Source organism: Pongo pygmaeus, chromosome X (genome assembly GCF_028885625.2).
Source record: "Pongo pygmaeus isolate AG05252 chromosome X, NHGRI_mPonPyg2-v2.0_pri, whole genome shotgun sequence".
In the NCBI taxonomy this organism is placed as follows: Eukaryota; Metazoa; Chordata; class Mammalia; order Primates; family Hominidae; genus Pongo; species Pongo pygmaeus.
Window position 1 is genome coordinate 69654111 of NC_072396.2, and position 17476 is coordinate 69671586.

Sequence of the window (17476 nt, forward strand, 5' to 3'; positions counted from 1 at the left end):
GCATTTTTATAAGTGCAATAACTGATTTTATATAACTGATTTTATAATAATTGATGATATTTTGACACTAGTATGTGATTTTGGAAACCCCTAGGGAGACTGTCTGATGTAGTTTTCCAAGCTGAACACTATAAGGGACTCAATGGGATAAACATCCTCTTTTTTGAGGCCTGTCTTAAGGAGGCATCTGTGGTGTAGTGGACAGTGCTGGGCCTCAGAGTCAGACAGTCTTGGGCTGAAATTCAGCATATCACTTGGTGCTGTATATTCACAGAAAAATTATTAACCTTTGTGAACTTTAGTTTCTTCTTTTGTTAAATAAAGATTGTAAAGGATGCCTACCACCTAGGAATATCATGAGTATTAAGACAAAGTATGGAAGTAAAAAAGCACACAAGCAATAATCACTAAGTATTAGTTTTTCATCCACCTTCTTTTTCACTGCACTACTCCTTAGAAAGGAGGTCTTAAGGAAGGTAATTTGCTCCCACTAGAAACCACAAGGAAGAAGGGCTTTGTAGAAGATAGCCATGTGACTGCACAGTTGCCCTCAGTGGGGATCCATTTTATCCAGACAGGCAGCACGTGAACCCCTAACACTCATGTGTACACAATTTCTGAGGACTTAAAAGCCTAACTGCTGAGTACATAGAAACTTGCCAATCACGCTGTGAGCATAAAATGCAGTAGCATCATACCAGCCCAGAAATATGCAAGTGCTTTTAGTCCCTAATGAAAAGGTTATTAACAAGTCTGACAGTTTGATGACTTGTTTGCTGCTTTGAGCCATCTATTCACAGAGATATGGTTCCCCATGTCCTTCTGGGGTATAGAGTAGGGGCTCACTGCCCTTTGACTGACACAGGCACACACTGAAATCAATTCCAAAACAGACAAGTATTTCCTAAATGCTAACTCTTCCTATGCCTTTATTATCATCCATAAATCAGAGGATTCAGTTTCCCCCACTGTACCACCATTCATAATTTTATCAAACGAGATTGCAAGGCTCAGTTAGGATTTAAAAAATGCCTTTTGTCAAATAGAGGCATGATAAATACACAAGCCCTGGCCTCTTACCTCCTGGTAATTCCAGTCACTTCTCCCCCATTCTGAGGTAGTTCCCTCAATAAACCCTTCTACAGCCTGTTATAGTTATTTCCCAATATATCTTTTCCTATACACACCCCTAAGCCTTAGTGGTTTCCTCCATCCTTTCTCCTTTGGTTTGAGTGATACCTTCTAAGTCGGCCTCCTCTAAGTTCTGCCTAGATGCTTTCTCTCCCTCTTTTCTCTAGGCTACATAGGGTCTAAAGAGACTAAAAAGAAGAGAACTGAAAAGGACTCAAGTTCTGCCTCTTTCTTTTGCTCTGAATTGAGCAATTAAGTTGTGAGTGTATGTGTGTGTGTGTGTGTGTGTGTGTGTGTGTGTGAGAGAGAGAGAGAGAGAGATTGGTTATGGAATCAGCCCTGATAATGAACGTTTTTCAGAAAGTAAATTAGTAAACCAATAGCAGTCTACTCAGAGATCAGAGATCAGTAATCAGAATATTTTTTAAAACAGCTTTATTGAGGAATATTCTACATATTATAAAATTCATTCATAATTTCATGTATACAAGTCAATGATTTTTATTAACTTTATTGAGTGGAGCAGACATCACCATAACTAAATCTTAGAACATCTTTATCCTTTAAATAAGATCCATCATGCCTGTTAACATTTAATTGTTTTTCTCATGCCCATTCCAAGGCAACCATTAATCTACATTCTGTCTTGATTAGCATGCTTTTTATGGACATTTTATATAGATGGAATCATACAATATGTGGTCTCTTGTATCTGGTTTATTTTACTTGACATGATTTAAGGTTCATTTACAATGTATCATGTATCAGAAGTTCAATACTTTTTATTACTGAATAGTATTCTATTATATGTATATACCACAACTTTTTATCTATTCATCAGTTGATGGACATTTGGGTTGTTTCCACTTTTTGGATATTATAAATAATTTTTATATATTTTTATACAAGTATTGTGTGTACATATGTTTTTAATTAATTATATTGAGTATATATCTAGGAGTGATATTACTGGATCATACTCTAGCTTTAGCTTTTAGAGAAACTGCCAGACTGTTTTCAAAAGAGGCTATACCATTTTATAATTCTACCAGCAATATATGAGGCTTCTCATTTCTCCACACCCTTGCCAACATGTATTGTTGTCAAGATTATAGAATGTTAAAGACGGAAGGAAACTTGATTTTCCTATCTCTTAAATTAAATTATAGTCAAGTATAGCATTCAAAATTAAATAGTTTCTCTTTAGGTGGTCTCTTTAACCTGGTAAGATTATCAACACAAATACAGACCCTGAAACAGCAAGGCAGTACTCTTAACAGGTCTAGCTAGAATATGTTTGTATTTTAAGACATTACGATCAAAATGAAAACACACACACACACTCAAATTCCTAAAGATTTTGCAGACCTCAGAAGACGTGCACAGTTCCCTTAGGACCGTGGAACCCTGTTTGATAAGTATTAGTTTAGAACACAACAGTTTCTAGTAGATCCTTATCTCAGAGGAGAATATAAATGGCATAAACAATTTTAGAAAAAGAAAGAGAGCTTGAACTATAACCCAGATCTCCCGTGTGACAAGTCAGTGAATCTCATCACTAGTGATGCCATGTGCAATGATCAGAAACACATTTTTTGCTGTGCTCACTGAGAAAAGACACATGAGCAAAATGATTCACCAGGTTCTCTGAAAGTAGAGGAATAAACAAAGTTTTTGGATATATTTCTGTTTATTGGCCAATATGAAATGTTTGCAGAGCATCATAAACAAACATAGCCCTGCCAGTATCTACACATGCATATGGCTTAAGAGTTAACAAAATCTCTATAAATAACCCATTTATGAGAAAAAAAATAATTAAAATGTACCAATATTCAATGTAAAACACCGAAGACCTAGCTAGTAGGCTGGGGTTGGTAGAGAGGAGTGGGACAGGAGGGATTGTGATCTCAGTGTGACAAGGCTGTATGTTGTACAGGGGTATGTTGTAGTGCCGAATCCTTTCCTAGCCTGGATCTGAGAATCTTGGAGGAAAAAAATTATTTTCCCAGACTCCCTCCTGTCAAAATCCAAGTCAAGGTATATGGAGAGAAAAACAGTAATCCAAAAAAAAAAAAAAAAAAAATTCATTCTCAGGAAATACCTCCCCTTCCTTACAAACAAAAACTACATTTCTTTTTTTTTTTTTTTTTTTGGCTAGTTCATTTAGAGACAACTTAACTACCGTTTAGGCTCAATGTATGTTGAAAATGTTTTTATCAAGTGTACTTTGTTCTTCCACTGACCAATAACCCCTTTGTAGAAAGACACATAAAAGCACAGTGCTCAAAGAAACATGCCTCAGCATTGAAAAGTAAAACCGTAAAAAGAACTCTCCTGAAGCAAATACTCAACTATGATATTTGCCATGGCCAAACAGAAATTATAAAGATGAACATCCTTCACTTCACCTTTGCCCGAGATACCTTAAAATGCAAAGCCAATTGCCACCTCCAATTGCTGAACCTCAAAAAGTTGGAATTAAGGTGATTCTGGGTATGGCTTGGGCTGTCCACATAGCATTCATGCCATGAGCAAGCACACTGAAGAAGCCTTACTCTGTCACTTTATCATATTTTTGTTATTATTATTATTATTACTGTGTTACCATCATTATCTTTCCTCTAGAGCAGCAGTGTTAAATGTGGGCTTGAACCACTGCCAGCCACATGGCAACCTTTGAACACCTGCAGCCTGCTGAAGCCAAATCATCCTCTGTCTGGATATTATTTCTTCTACCAGAAGGTATAAACATGATCAGTGAAAGCCAGTGAGATAAGAATAACCTGTTGCAGAAAAACAAAAACAAAAACAAAAACAAAAAAACAGGAAACCTAAAGGTCAAGGCCTAAAACCTTGGTTACCACATATTTGCTAATACCTTTGTGGGGACAGGCTGCTTGCTTGGTACAGGCTTGTATTTCAATTGCTTCTAATCCTCAGTCTAGTACAATGGGACCTTTTTGCTTTTTCCCAAGTGCTTTTAGTAATCTGATCAATTGGTTGCCCCAGGGGCCCTTAATCAGTGTTTTGTAGATGGACGAACCCAAAAGATGTATTTAATAAAATTCTAAAAGCAAAAATCTTGCTGTAGACAGCACTCCTTTGCCAGAGCTAGAACCTGGTGATGAAGTGCATATTCTGCCTAATGTACTTAATAAACCACTTAATACTTGTGGGACAGGAACTAGCTGTACAAGTTTCAGACAGATTCTCAGATAATAAAGAATACAACCTCCAAGGAACTTGTTTTTCTCTGAGCATGAGATGTATATGTGGGAGCTAAAGGCAAAAAGACAATTGAGAAAGAATCAAAGGGGAACGGTGGTGAGAGAGCTGGGATTGAATTGATATTTCAATAGAAAGAGGCATACTCAGATGTCCCTTAATGGATTGAGGGCTGTCTTTGAGGGACTGCTGGGGGGTAGTCTGGGGATCCCAGGCCCCAAAAGGAAGATTACTTTGGCTCAGAAATGTTCTGTAAGGTTCCAAAATGGCAAACTTCAGCCCTTCTCCCTGCTGAGGGTGGTGAGAACCTCTAATACAGGGTGAGGCCCCTGGGATCTAGAGGGAAAGTGTTTGCCCTGCCTCATGCTGCAACGCAGCAGTCTGAGACATGAACTTGGGAATTATGGCACCAGGCCTCCCCCAAGATAGATATTAATATGTGTGTGTGTGTGTGTGTGTGTTTGTGTGTGTGTGTCTATGTATATGTGTGTGTATGTGTGTGTGTTGAGGAGGGAGGCAGTGTGGAGGAGCTAAAAGGGGAGAAGGGTTTGATTTTGTCCCTAAAGTGCTAGGTAGATGTGCCAACACAATTTTGAGAAGCTTACCTGACCAAAAATGCAGACATGAAAACCCTACCCCATTCACTGTCCTCTCTCCTCTTCTCTATAATCAATTTGAGCTAGGAACATGTCTGGTAGTCCCACGAATGTGGAATCTGGCTTCCCAGACTACAACAGGGAAGCAAGAAATGCTCCAGATCAGTCCTGGTGAAATGGAGAATCAATCCTCTGGTGGGATGGGATAGGATAGCCCCATCTGTAGAGTATTAGCTCTTGTGGACACCACATTTCAGGCCCCTGCTGCTGTTGTGGTATAGGAACAGAGTCCAGAGAGAACAACTGGGCAAGGCTGCCAGGAGCCCAAGAGACCTAGGGAGAGAGCAAACCAAGTTAGAAACACGTGGGGAAATCTCACTAGCACCCTTCTTTCTCTACCCCTCCAAATATCATAGGTTAAGCCAATGGTTGAGAATGTAATAGCAGAAATACATTACCTAGATAGGGATATGATAATTCTACCCTATTCTACATTGGTGAAGACATTTATCCTGAAGATGGGTTTAGTTCTAAGCTCCACATACTTTAGAAGAACCTAAAGTGGTATTCTCCAGAGAGGCGGTGTCATCTTCAAGCCACTGCAGGGCTATCTTAAAGCAGAAGAAACTGATGAAGTCTGTCTGGCACAAGGAACAGAGCCAGGATGGATAGGCGGGTACTATAGGGAAAGCTCTTTCTTACATTGAGCTCAAACCCACCAGTCACAATTGTGTATATTGTAATATACATTGGGAAGTAGTCAGCCCTCTGTCACCTCAAGTATGTGAGCAAGGACTACACAAACCCTTAGTCGGGATATTATAAAATGGACCCAAGCCTTGGAAGAAGAACTGGACTAGATAACCTTGAAGTCACCTAAGTTGATTGATTTGATATCAGTTATAACTTTCAAATTTGATATCAGTTATGACTTTCAAATATACATTTGTTCACGTTTTCTTAGGTTGGATGCAGGGAGCAGGGAAGTCATTGGGAGAACTGAAAATGTATTAACTGAAGAAATACAGAAGTGGGCACTGCAAGATATTTGGTTAGTTGAAAACTGGGAATCTACCTGCTCTCCTACCTCATGCTACATAAGCCTTTGAGAAAGTAACATTGGCTATCAAATGGTTGCAATGGTGGAGTTGGACCAACTCTAAAATGTAGCCCCCAAACCTGGGTTCTTGCCCAGTTCTAGCCCACTAATTTGCCCTGTGACTTTGAGAAACTAACTTTCCCTCTCTGTGTCTCAGTTCCTGCCTCTGTAAAATGTAAAATGAAGGGATATACACACAAGGTTTGTATAGTTATTAGGGAATGGAGGTTGATTTGAAATGTAGGGTTTCCAGATGACAAGGCTTGTATATTTTTTTCTACTGTGCTATGCTGCCTGCACACATAAAGGGGGATACCTGAATATGACCATTAGATAGTGGGGCCCTGAGAGAGCTTACGAAAGACCAGAATGGAGAGACTGGTATCATGACAACCTTGCCAGTTCCCTGACCATTGTAGACCCAGAAGTGTGATATCTGTCTGGCTTAAAAGTTTAGCATCACCACTGTTGCCCCTCCACCCACAAGTGTTCCTAGCTTGCTGCTGTTCCTCCACTCTTAGTGAACAGTAATATTCCAGAAGAGAATTCCTTGAGGCTAGCCCTTAATTTCTGTTTTGCTTTTTTTGTTTTTTTCTTATCCACCTTTCCAGCTCACCTCATTAGAGTTAAGGGCTGGGAACTTCAAAGGGCACATTGAGCTCCAGCCTGTCTCCAGTGCTTTCGACTGTGTTTCCCCCCAAGTTCTCAGCTCCAGTATAGGAGGCAGAGCTGGAAAACTTTTGCAGGTCCAGCTCTGTGCATTCGATGGGGCTGTGGACCCAGTGGGAGTGGCTCTCTGAGGCACAGGAGGCCATGGTAAAGGACTCCTGTGTGGGGAAGCCACTAGTCGAGCTGCAGTCGTCCTCGAGGATAGGGTTAAGTGGCTGGGTCTGAAAGATGCTCTCACTCACTTGGGACTCAGGACTGGTCTCCTTGCTGGGTGGCACGGGGAAGAGAGATTCCTCCTTTGCTGTTTTATCAGCCTCAAACTGCAGCAAACCTCCTGCAACTCGAAGCAGAAAGTCACTGGGTTACCCAAAAGCAGGGGCTCTTCTCAGCTGGGCACTGGGTACTGAGTACAAGATAGGTAAAGGTCCGGGAGCTGATTCTTTCCTTCCTTTCCCTGGGGTCTAGAGCACCTAGCACCAGGCTGAGGTGACACAGTTGAGAAACATACTTACATTCGGGTATCAGATTGAGGCTACCTGGTACTGGATGAGGAAAAATAATCAATTTCTCTAGAGAAAAAGAAACCTTTGTGGGAAACAGGATTTTGACACCATCTCCCTTGCCATAATCTTCATGGCCTGGTCTTATGTCTATGTACATTAAGATACATGGCAAACTAGACTCTGCAGATGGAATTAAGGTTATGGATCTCAAAATAAGGAGAGAATCCTGGATTACTCTATGGGTCCAATGTAATCCTGTGTCCCTAAAAGCAGAAGAGGAAGGCAGAGGAGACAGAGAGTATCAGAGAGATGTGGCATGAGAAGAACTCAACTCACCATTGCTAGTTTTGAAAATAGAAGGGGGCCATGAGCCAAAGAATGTAAGTGGCCCTAGAGGCTAGGAATGGCCTTCAGCTTACAGCCAGCAAAGAAATGGGACCTAAGTCCTTTAACTGCATAGACCTGAATTCTGTCACGTTTGTGCATGATCAAGCAAACAGATTCTCTCTCAGAGACTCCAGAAAGAAACACAGCCCTGTCAATATCTTAATTTTGGCATTGTGAGACTCTAAGCAGAGACCAAATTGAGCCTGCTGAACTTCTGAGCTATGGAAACTGTGCGATAATAAGCTACTAAATGTGTAGCAATTTGTTATGGCCATGATAGAAAAGTAATACCCCCTTTATGCATGGATCCGATTCAACATCAGGTCACAAACTGAGAACCTATGGGACTTGTGTTTGGCCTCTTTGCTTTGGTTGTGATTTTGCTTTTTATTCAAATTCATTGACTATGTTTAACACGATTTCATAAAAAAAAATCCAGATTTCTGAATTCTCTTGAAAATGTAGAAGATCTTGCAACATTAAATATTTCCATATGGTTACAAAGAGCTGGAGCCAAGTAGTGGGATTCCCCTTTAGATAAAGGATGTGCTCTGTAGTTTCCCACAGTTGCACTTTTCTCTCTTGCAATCTTACATTGGATCTAATTCACACATACATCTCACCCCAGTATGTGTGTAAGTCAGTGACTCCTGAAAAACAGTTTTCCAAAGTGAGAAAATGTCTAGCCTTCCTACCCCTTATAAAAACAGTGAGGAAATTGCCTGCCCTCATATTTCAAGCAGGTTACCACATTATTATCTTCAGGATAGAAGGAGAGTAGAAAAGGGTTACCCATCTCTCTTCTTCTGAGGCAGCTCTCGGATATTCTCTCATTTTCATCTTCTGGACCCTGGAGTCCAAATGCTTCATTGCTCATGTTTCATGTCCATGCACCCAGGGCCTAAGCAACAACTCTTATCTGGGACACTGCCCTCCAAAGTCAGAGACAGGAAGGTCTACCTTGAGTCACAGTGTCCCAGGAGCGAGCAAGAAGTAGACTTTGAGAAAAATCATAAAGGAACAACAGTGTTCACCGTGTATCCTGCAGCCCATGAAATGCTATATTCATCTCCAATTAAGCCAGGGCACAACCAAACATACCTCTTGGGCTTTTCAAGATCATCTGCTAGGCCCCAGAGCCAAACTGACCCAAGGTAAATTTACATTAGCAGGATCTTCCCACACAAATACTGCTGCTTTGCACACAGTATCCAGTGGGCTGAAAAGGAGTCCTGAGCACTCTTTTATCTAGTAAACTTTATCTTCCCCCTTATAAATCAACTTCATTCTCTGATCTGAGTTCCTGTTTCAGTGTCCCTGCCTAACTCTCAGTTCCCTTAATGGCAATGAAGCTGCACTGAACCTTCGTACTCTTGGCTGGAGTTCTAACTGTTTGCCTGGTTGTGACCAGCCACATTCCCACCTCCCCCATCTTTGTCCTCAGTGAGCTGGATTTTCTGTCCCACATTCTTGTCTAGTAGCTTAAGTTGTGCTTAGTAGAGATCACAATGTTACTGTGACTTTAAATATGATTTTCCATCTGGAATTTTGCATGGCCGTCTGATATGGACTGGGCTAGACCTCTTGGACATCAGTATTATCTGAGGGAAAAAGTTTAGGTTTGCCAACTACTCTGGACATAGGGCTTTCAGTTATCCCCATTTGTGAAGTTATTATACTGATAGCAGTGGCCTTAGACCTCAACCACTTTTATTACAGTCATATCTCAGATATAGCAGAGCCTCCCTCAATTCATGACATGCTCTAGAATTTATACCTACTAGTATAGATATAAAGAATTGGAAAAGAACCCAGAAATCAATAAATCCAATCCTATCTCTTATCTTAAAGATTAGGAAGAAAGAGGTCTGAAGAGGCTAGATGACTTGTCTAAGGTTACATGGTGATTTAGAGGTAGATGTAGAACCTAGGTCTCCCAATTCCTTTCCTGAGGGGTTTCCCACCATACCACGTTCCTTTTGAAACCCCTGAAACATAATGAACCAGGTCTTCTAAACTCTCAGGGTTGGCTTCAGTAATCTCTTAAGTCCCATGCTTTGTATTGCAGCCCCAGATACTTCCCCAGGCCAACAGAAGACTATTCACAGGTTTTTCAAGCATGGTAGAAAAGGCCCATTGTCTCTCAACCCCAGAACATTCCTCTCTTCTGCCAATAAGAGCCTGTTCCTGATTCATGTGAAACATGAAACAGCCACCCTTACCACGCTGGCAATGTCTGTTGAAGAACTGCTTGCAGTAGAGGAAGAAGAGCCCCAGGAAGGCCAGGGTAAACACCACTAGCAGGCTGCTCACCAGTGCAACAAGTGTGGCCTCCTGAGGGGGCACTGTGGGTGCATCTGCCTCCACTAAGCTCAACTGGAAGGCACCTGTGAGACAAAAAATTGGGGGAGGTCAGTTAGTGTGGGCAGTAAACAGTCACCCTGACCCTGGACCTGGACTTCCTCAGGCTGTCACCCTTCTCCCTAGGGCCTTCCCCAATTAGGGTGGCTATGCTGGTTTTACTTCTTTCTAGAGCAGGCAAATTATAAAGAACAAGGCAAAATAATTTGTATATACTGCTGGTATGTACAAATTAGTACAATTAATCGAAGATGCACATATCCTGTGATCTTTCTATGCCACATCTAATTATATAATCCAGATCAATGGAAACAAGCTAAAACATTCATCAGTAGAGCACAAGATAAACAAATCATGATATAATCCTAAAATCTTACATTATTATATAGCACTTAAAGGCCTTTATGGATCAATATAAATAATCTAGAGGGGAAAAAGAAAGTTGGAGAAACAGAACATATAGCTTGATATCATTTCTATAAAACATTATACAATACACAATAATAGCATATATTGGTTATGAATATGCACATATATCACAAAAGAACCCAAGTATTAAAACATTAGTGGAGAGTATGGCAGAGGCATAGCGCTCACCAATTATCCACATACTCCCATGTATTTCCCTTATACCCTTGCAGTAAGGCCATTAGAGTACTTCTGGCCAATGAACTGTGAGTTGAAATAACATGTGTCACTTCCAGACTGAGGTAGTTAAGAACCTGTATGTCTCCTCCATCTCTTCCCCTGTGTCATTGACCTGGAAGACATATGGTCTAGAATGCACAGTCAAATGATGTAGGAAGGCCTTTGCATAGTAAAAAAAATAAACTTTCATTGTATAAAGTCACTGAGATTTTGCAGTTTGTTTGTTACTGTAGCATAGCCTACCAACAGAATACATACAATTTCAGGATAGTGGTTGTATCTGAGGAGGTGGGGAGGTAATAGGACTCTGAGAGAATCTAGAAGAGAATTCCATTATATCTGTGGAATCTTCATTCTTTTAAAAAATCTGAAGCAAATATGCAAAATGCTATGATTTATTAACTTTGGATAGATGCTGGGTGATTGCATTTTAATTTTATATTTTTCTGCACTTAAAAATATTTCTACATGTTTGAAAACTTTCATGATTTAAAAAAACATGTCAATAATTTTAAAATAGTAAGTAAATAGATGGTAGACAAAAAAGATAGACAATCAGATAAATGGATTGGACCCTAGTTCTTCATTCAGCCTCTTACAAGTCCTCAGCCCTAGGGGCTCCTATATACTTTGTATAATAATAATATCTCATATGTTTACAAATATTATAATTTGTGAAGTGCTTCCTAATATCCATTTTATCATTAGACCTAGACACCCACCACACAAGGTATGAAGAAAAATGATTATCATGACTCACCCTTTTTTCACAAGTGGGAAATGAGGTTCAATGAGATTGAATGATTTGCATAGAGTTGCAAAGATAATATGTTGTAAAACCATAATTCTAATCTGATTCCCTTGCCACTCTACTCTACATTAAAAGGTATGAGGGGATATGGGGAGTCTTATCTTGCTGCCACCCAATGGGATGAGGAGAAAAGGGAAGAAGAGAACTGGGTACACACATTGAACCTCAGAGGTGGGGGTCTGCTTCGTGCACGGGATGCACTCTTGGTCCTGCAGGCCTCCAATGCGTGTCTTTCGGTAGAACCTGTGTTCAGAGCAATTAGGAATGGCAGGGTGATCAAACAAGCAATGCACTTGAACCAGTTCTTCCTGGGAAAGCAGCTCCTAAGAATCTTGCCAACCTGAAAGTAAGTGCCCACCCCTCATTCTGAGTTATCTGCCTCTGTGTCTTTTTCTGACCCAGAGACCCAGACACTCTACTTCTTCCCCCATTCATGACACCAAGTAGCCAAAAGGAGACCTAATTCCACAAGAGAGGGGTGCACGGCTTTGCTACCAAGTACATCGTAACTTCTTTTAAGTCTACAGTGAGATTTACCTTGAACTTTGGTCTTCGGCTGAGAGTGATGATGAAAAAGCTGTCAAGTACTCATCTGTGACTGACAATGTGCTAAGCACTTTATAGAGGTATCTTGGGAAGACACCGCTTCTCTCTTCTGGGAGCTTAAACTGAATATTATGTTTATAAGAAGAATATTTCAACTAAGTTCTGAGAGGTGAGGATGGGAGAAACCTCCAACAGCTAGAAAAGCCCAGACAAGCTTGGTCTCATAAAGCAGGCTCACCTGGGCAAACAGTCCCCACAGACAGCATTAGAGGTAGCTGTGCAGTTGACCTTCTGAACACGATTGATGACAGCACAGGTGATGCAACTCTGACATCTGTGGTGGCCCCAGCTGCTTTTGTACCTGCGAGGAGGGCAGGCTGTGCAGTAGGCATCTCCACCCTCTCCATAACCACAATCCTGTAGACAGATGGGAGTTGTTAATATTGCTTTATAGGAGCTTGGAGATGGGATCACCTGTACATGAGTGGACATGTATAGAGTAGTATTTTGCAACTTGCAACCCCATTACTAAGTCATAAAACCAATTCACTAGCTTCCAGCCAGCATTGAAAGATAAAATAGAATGAAGTAGAATAATAATATCAAATATAAGAGTACATAGAAAGAAGTAAAGCTAAGTATTTGTATCAGTCAGCATAGGCTATGCTGCAGTATGGCAAAAGTCAAACCCTAAATCTCAGTGTCTTAAAAGAATAAAAGTGTATTTCTCAATCATCATATTTGCCTACCAGGGGGTTCCTGAGGACTCTGCTGTACATCATCCTCAATGGGGTACCCGGGGTTACAGAAGCTTTATTTTTCTGCTTTTATGATTGAAACATTGTGAACTGTGTACAAACTCTTAAAGTTTTCCCAAAGAAATGACCCATATTGCTTTACTCACATGTCCTTGGCCATACACATCACATGATCATTAATAACTACAACGGGTACAAGAAAATGCAATTCTACAATGTGACAGAATGTGGGGAGCTGAAATATTTGACAAATAGTCATAAGCACTACCCACATCAGTACTGTTTTATAAAAGTTTTACAGATAAAATGCATGAAAGTATATACTGGGTTGTGATAAAAAGTTATTTCTTACTCTGGGTCATGGTAAAAAATGTTTGAATGCCAATGGTATAGATGAGAGGCAAACACTCTAGCTGGCTCTTGTCTCAGCTCTGGTACTAACTACTTTGGCCGTATTCCTTACCCCCGACCCCCAGTTTCTGGGCATCAGAAGTCCCAACACTGAGGAAATTGGAATAAATGCTCTCTAGAGATTCTTAGAGCTGACAGCCTAACTTCAACAGGAACAAGGCTCCTGCCTGATACCAGTCACAGCTCTTTCTCAAAGAAACAACTCTAGTTGTGAAAGGATATTAATTGTATGCTAGTTGTAGCAGAAGCCGGCTGGTTGTTCACTTAACCTATTCTTTATTTCTCCTGGGAACACCATTAGCCAACATTGCTTAACCCCACTGCAATGAAATGGGGGCATGTGCATCATTTCTAGCGAATGAAATATGGATACTAATATTGTTTGCCATTCCCAGGCCTGACTCAAAAACATGTCCTGTGTGATACTTAAATTTTCTTCATACATTCATTTTCTAGTGCATGCTGACACCCCTGGAAACCTTGGAATAAATATATTAAGAATGATAGTGGAAGCCAGATAAAACGAAGGAGTAGGCAGCTTCAAGCTCTTATGCCCCTACAGAAACATAGAAAAACAAGCAGGAACTGTCATAATCAATGTTGTCAGAACTCTGGAAAACATTCAAAGGCTTACATCAACCATGTAAATGTTAAATCAAGAAAAAGGTCACTTGAAAATAATGGGAAAGTTTTCCGCTATTTTTGCTTGTACTTGTTACATCCCTCACCCCAGAGCAGTGGCAGTCCTAAAGTAGTGGAAGTCTTAAAGTAGCCTCAGCCTGTATTCCTAGTGTGAGACTTCAGTACCTGATTCCAGAGTGAGCTAAGCAAAACTTATTGACAAATTACTGTGTATGTCTGTCCTAACCTCTTTGAGGGCTATTTGAAGGACTGATATAAGGTATTTATGTATGTTCCACTCGATTGAGAATGCGGATTGGAAAAGTGATGGGCACTGTTTCAAAATGCTGCAAGGCAAACTAACAAACCACAATGCCTAGGGCAATGATTATGGATTAAGACATAAAACAGACTGTCTGAATCTGGGAGCAAAAGCTGGGGGAGGTTCCTTTAGAAATAAGGACATTCAAAAGTATCCACATGGAGGAATTTAGAAAGGTGTGTGCATACAAGACACATGCTCAGAAAATACTAGCGGAGACCTAAAGCTTACATGTCAGGCTGATCCCTAAGCTAAATGCACATCTGGCTAACTGTTCAAGTAGTTCCCCAGCACAGAGCCAATCTAAAAATGTGAGAATAGTGTGTGACTATTTTTTCTTTTGGTTGTTGTTGTCATTTTTTAACTTTTAGCATTCAATGAAATTGCTGTCCAAACATTAGCTGAACATGTGCTAAATTAACATAGGTTTCAATGACGATACATGACAAAAAATAGTCTCTACAAAAATAGTTTGGAAAAACACCTAAAAAAATGGAGTGCTAGCCTAGGCAACACGGCAAAGCCCTGTCTCTACCAAAAATACAAAAATTAGTTGGGAATGGTGGCATGCACATGTGGTCCCAGCTACTCAGGTGGCTGAGATGGGATGATCACTAGAGCCCGGGAAGTGGAGGCTGAAGTCAGCAATAACCATGACACTACACTCCAGTCAGGGTGACAGAGCAATACCCAGTCCCAAATAAAGTAATAATAATAACAATAATAATAATAATAACAACAACAGATGGACTACTATAGCCTTCAACAACACAAATCTAGAAAACAAACAAAACCAAAACCAAAAATAAAACAGGAAGAGGGGGAATCTGACTTCCAGAGTTACTTCATTACAATACAAAACTGCCCAGTTTTTAACAACAAAAAAATAAATCACACAGTGTAAAAAGAAACAGGCAAGTGTGGCCCATTCGAAGGAACAAGAAAAAGAAAGAACTGAGACTATTCTTGAGGAAGCCCAGACATTGAACTTAGTAGACAAAGACTAAAAGAATTGTCTTAAATTTGCTCAAAGACAAACATGGGCAAAGAACTAAAACAAATCAGGAAACAAATGTATAAACAAAGTGAGAATATTGGTTAAGAAAAATTGTAAAACAGAACCAAACATGAATACTGGAGCTAAAAAGTAAGATAAATGAAATGAAAACTTCACTAGAGAATTTGAGTAGGTAAAAGAAAGAATGAGCAAACCTGAATGTAGGGCAATTTAAATTATCAAGTCTGAGGAGAAGAAAGTAAACAGAACATAAGGAATTTGTGGAACATCATGCAGGTGACCAATATATGCATTATGGGATTCCCAGAAAAAATAGGCAGATGGGGGACGAGAATGAATATTTGAAGAAATAATGGCTTAAAACTTCTCAAATTTGATGAAAGACATAAATTTACCCATCCAAGATGCTCAAGAAACTCCAAGCAGAGTAAACATAAAGAGACCCATGCTGAGATACACTATCAACAAAATGTTTATAGCTGAAAACAAAGAGAAAATACTGAAAATCAAGAGTGAAATTACTTGTCAAGTAAAGGTATTCTCGATAAGATTCAAAGCATATTTCTCATCACAAAGTGCAGAGACTTAAAGTCAGTGAGATGACATGTATAAGTGCCTAAACAAATAAACTGTCAACCAAGAACTCTATATACAGAAAAAAGTTCTTCAAAAATAAAGGAATAATTAAAACATCCCTAGATAAACAATAGCTGATTGATATCACTAGACCTGACTACAAGAAGAGAGTCCTTCAGGCTGAAATGAACAGACAACGGAGAGTAACCCAAAGCCATGCAAAGAGTAAATATCTCTGGTAAAGGTGATTGCATGAAAAAATATGATTCCACTTATATGAAATATCTAGAATAGGAAAATTTGTAGAGATAGAGAGTAGAGGCTATCAGGCACTTTGGGGAGGGGGAAATTGGGAGTTATTGCTTAATGCCTACAGAGACTGTATTTGGGGTAATAAAAAGTCTTAGAAATAAAGGGGTGATGGTTGCATAACATTGTTAATGTGATTAATGCTGCTGAATTACACACTTACAATGGCTAATACAGCAAATTTGAGATAATATATTTTACCACAATCTTAAAAATCATAATGCAGTCTACCAAAAACCATGAATTGTAAACCTAAATGGGTGAATTGCCTGGTATGTGAACTGTATTTTAATAAGGCTGCTTAAAAAATACAGAGCTCCCATAAGCCTGGCTTCCTGAATGGCTGAGAAGAATCTTCCTACTCCCCAACATGGATTGGAGTCACATTCAGGAATAAACCCTTAACTTGTTATGTCACCAAACTTTAGTATTTGTTACAGCAGTTAGTATTACCTGAACTAACATTTAAGTTATACTTTCCCAGGAGTTGGAAAAAGTGAGCATCAGGCAGGCTCGAAATACTCCTTCCATTCTGCCCCTGTGTTTGCCCACTCAGGCTTTACTCAATGCCTTGCAACCTCACTCACAATGATCCCATCTATGAATAGGATCGGACATGGGCAGTAGTCATTTTACTCATACTCTAAGTTTCTTGAAAAGTTAAAGGGTTTCTTGGAATCTCTGCTACCTTATGTGCACCATTGGAATGGTGATAGCTTCCATATCTGCTTAAAACAGTGAGCCGGGGGGTCAAACTCTTAGGAAATATAATGTAGTGATGAAAATCCCTGATCCAAGGTAATGAAGACCTATCTTTAACTCCCACTTCTACCACTGACCAGCGATGTGACCTTGGGCAAGTCACTGGGCCTGAATTTTCTTGTCAATCCAATTGGAAATAATGCTGCTCAACTTATAGGTTTGTTAAGATTACATGAGCTGACCAAATGAACAAAGGGAATATCTCAAAGCAATGGAGAATAGCTGGCTTTTTAAATAGGTTATGTTGGATAACCGAATGACAATGTGAAAAATGATAAAATTTGATACATTCCTCACACTATACACCAGAATGAATTCAAAATAGATCAGAAATTTATAGATAAAAATTAAAACCAAAAAGTACCAAAACAAAATATAAATAAATTCCTCTTTAATCTGGGAGTGGAGAAATTTTTCTCTAACTGCAACACAAAGTCCAGAAGCAATAAAGGAAAGATAGATCTAATTACATAAAAATTTTAAAAAGTTTCAGGGTAAAAGATTCATAAGCAAAATCAGAAGACAAATAACGAACTATTAAAAAATGTACACCATGTTACAGACTAAAGATTTATATTCCTAAAATACAGAACTAGTATAAATTAACGACAACCACCTTATGAGAAACTAAACGTATATTCACAGAAAAAGAAACACAAACAGCTCTTATTTAGATAAAGGATGTCTCTTAACCAGATACACACACACACACACAGATAC

The 17476-nt window shown here is 39.6% G+C and overlaps 1 protein-coding gene across 20 annotated transcripts in view; it reads right to left on the reverse strand.

Moving 5' to 3' along the window:
- Positions 1-1549: 1549 nt before the first annotated feature.
- EDA2R (ectodysplasin A2 receptor) overlaps positions 1550-17476 on the reverse strand; it is a 45184-nt gene continuing 29257 nt past the window's right edge. For 5 of the 20 annotated variants that reach the window (XM_054472812.2, XM_054472813.2, XM_054472814.2 and 2 more), the window contains 5 exons: positions 12218-12396; positions 11591-11676; positions 9836-10000; positions 6671-7063; positions 5151-5288 (listed from right to left, as the gene is read on the reverse strand). In XM_054472812.2, coding sequence (XP_054328787.1) covers positions 6681-7063; positions 9836-10000; positions 11591-11676; positions 12218-12396 — 813 coding nt within the window. In that variant the 3' untranslated portion in view covers positions 5151-5288; positions 6671-6680. Of the gene's footprint in view, positions 5289-6670; positions 7064-9835; positions 10001-11590; positions 11677-12217; positions 12397-17476 lie in introns of all 20 variants that reach the window. The other 15 variants (XM_054472818.2, XM_063660795.1, XM_063660796.1 and 12 more) reach the window with 8 other exon arrangements.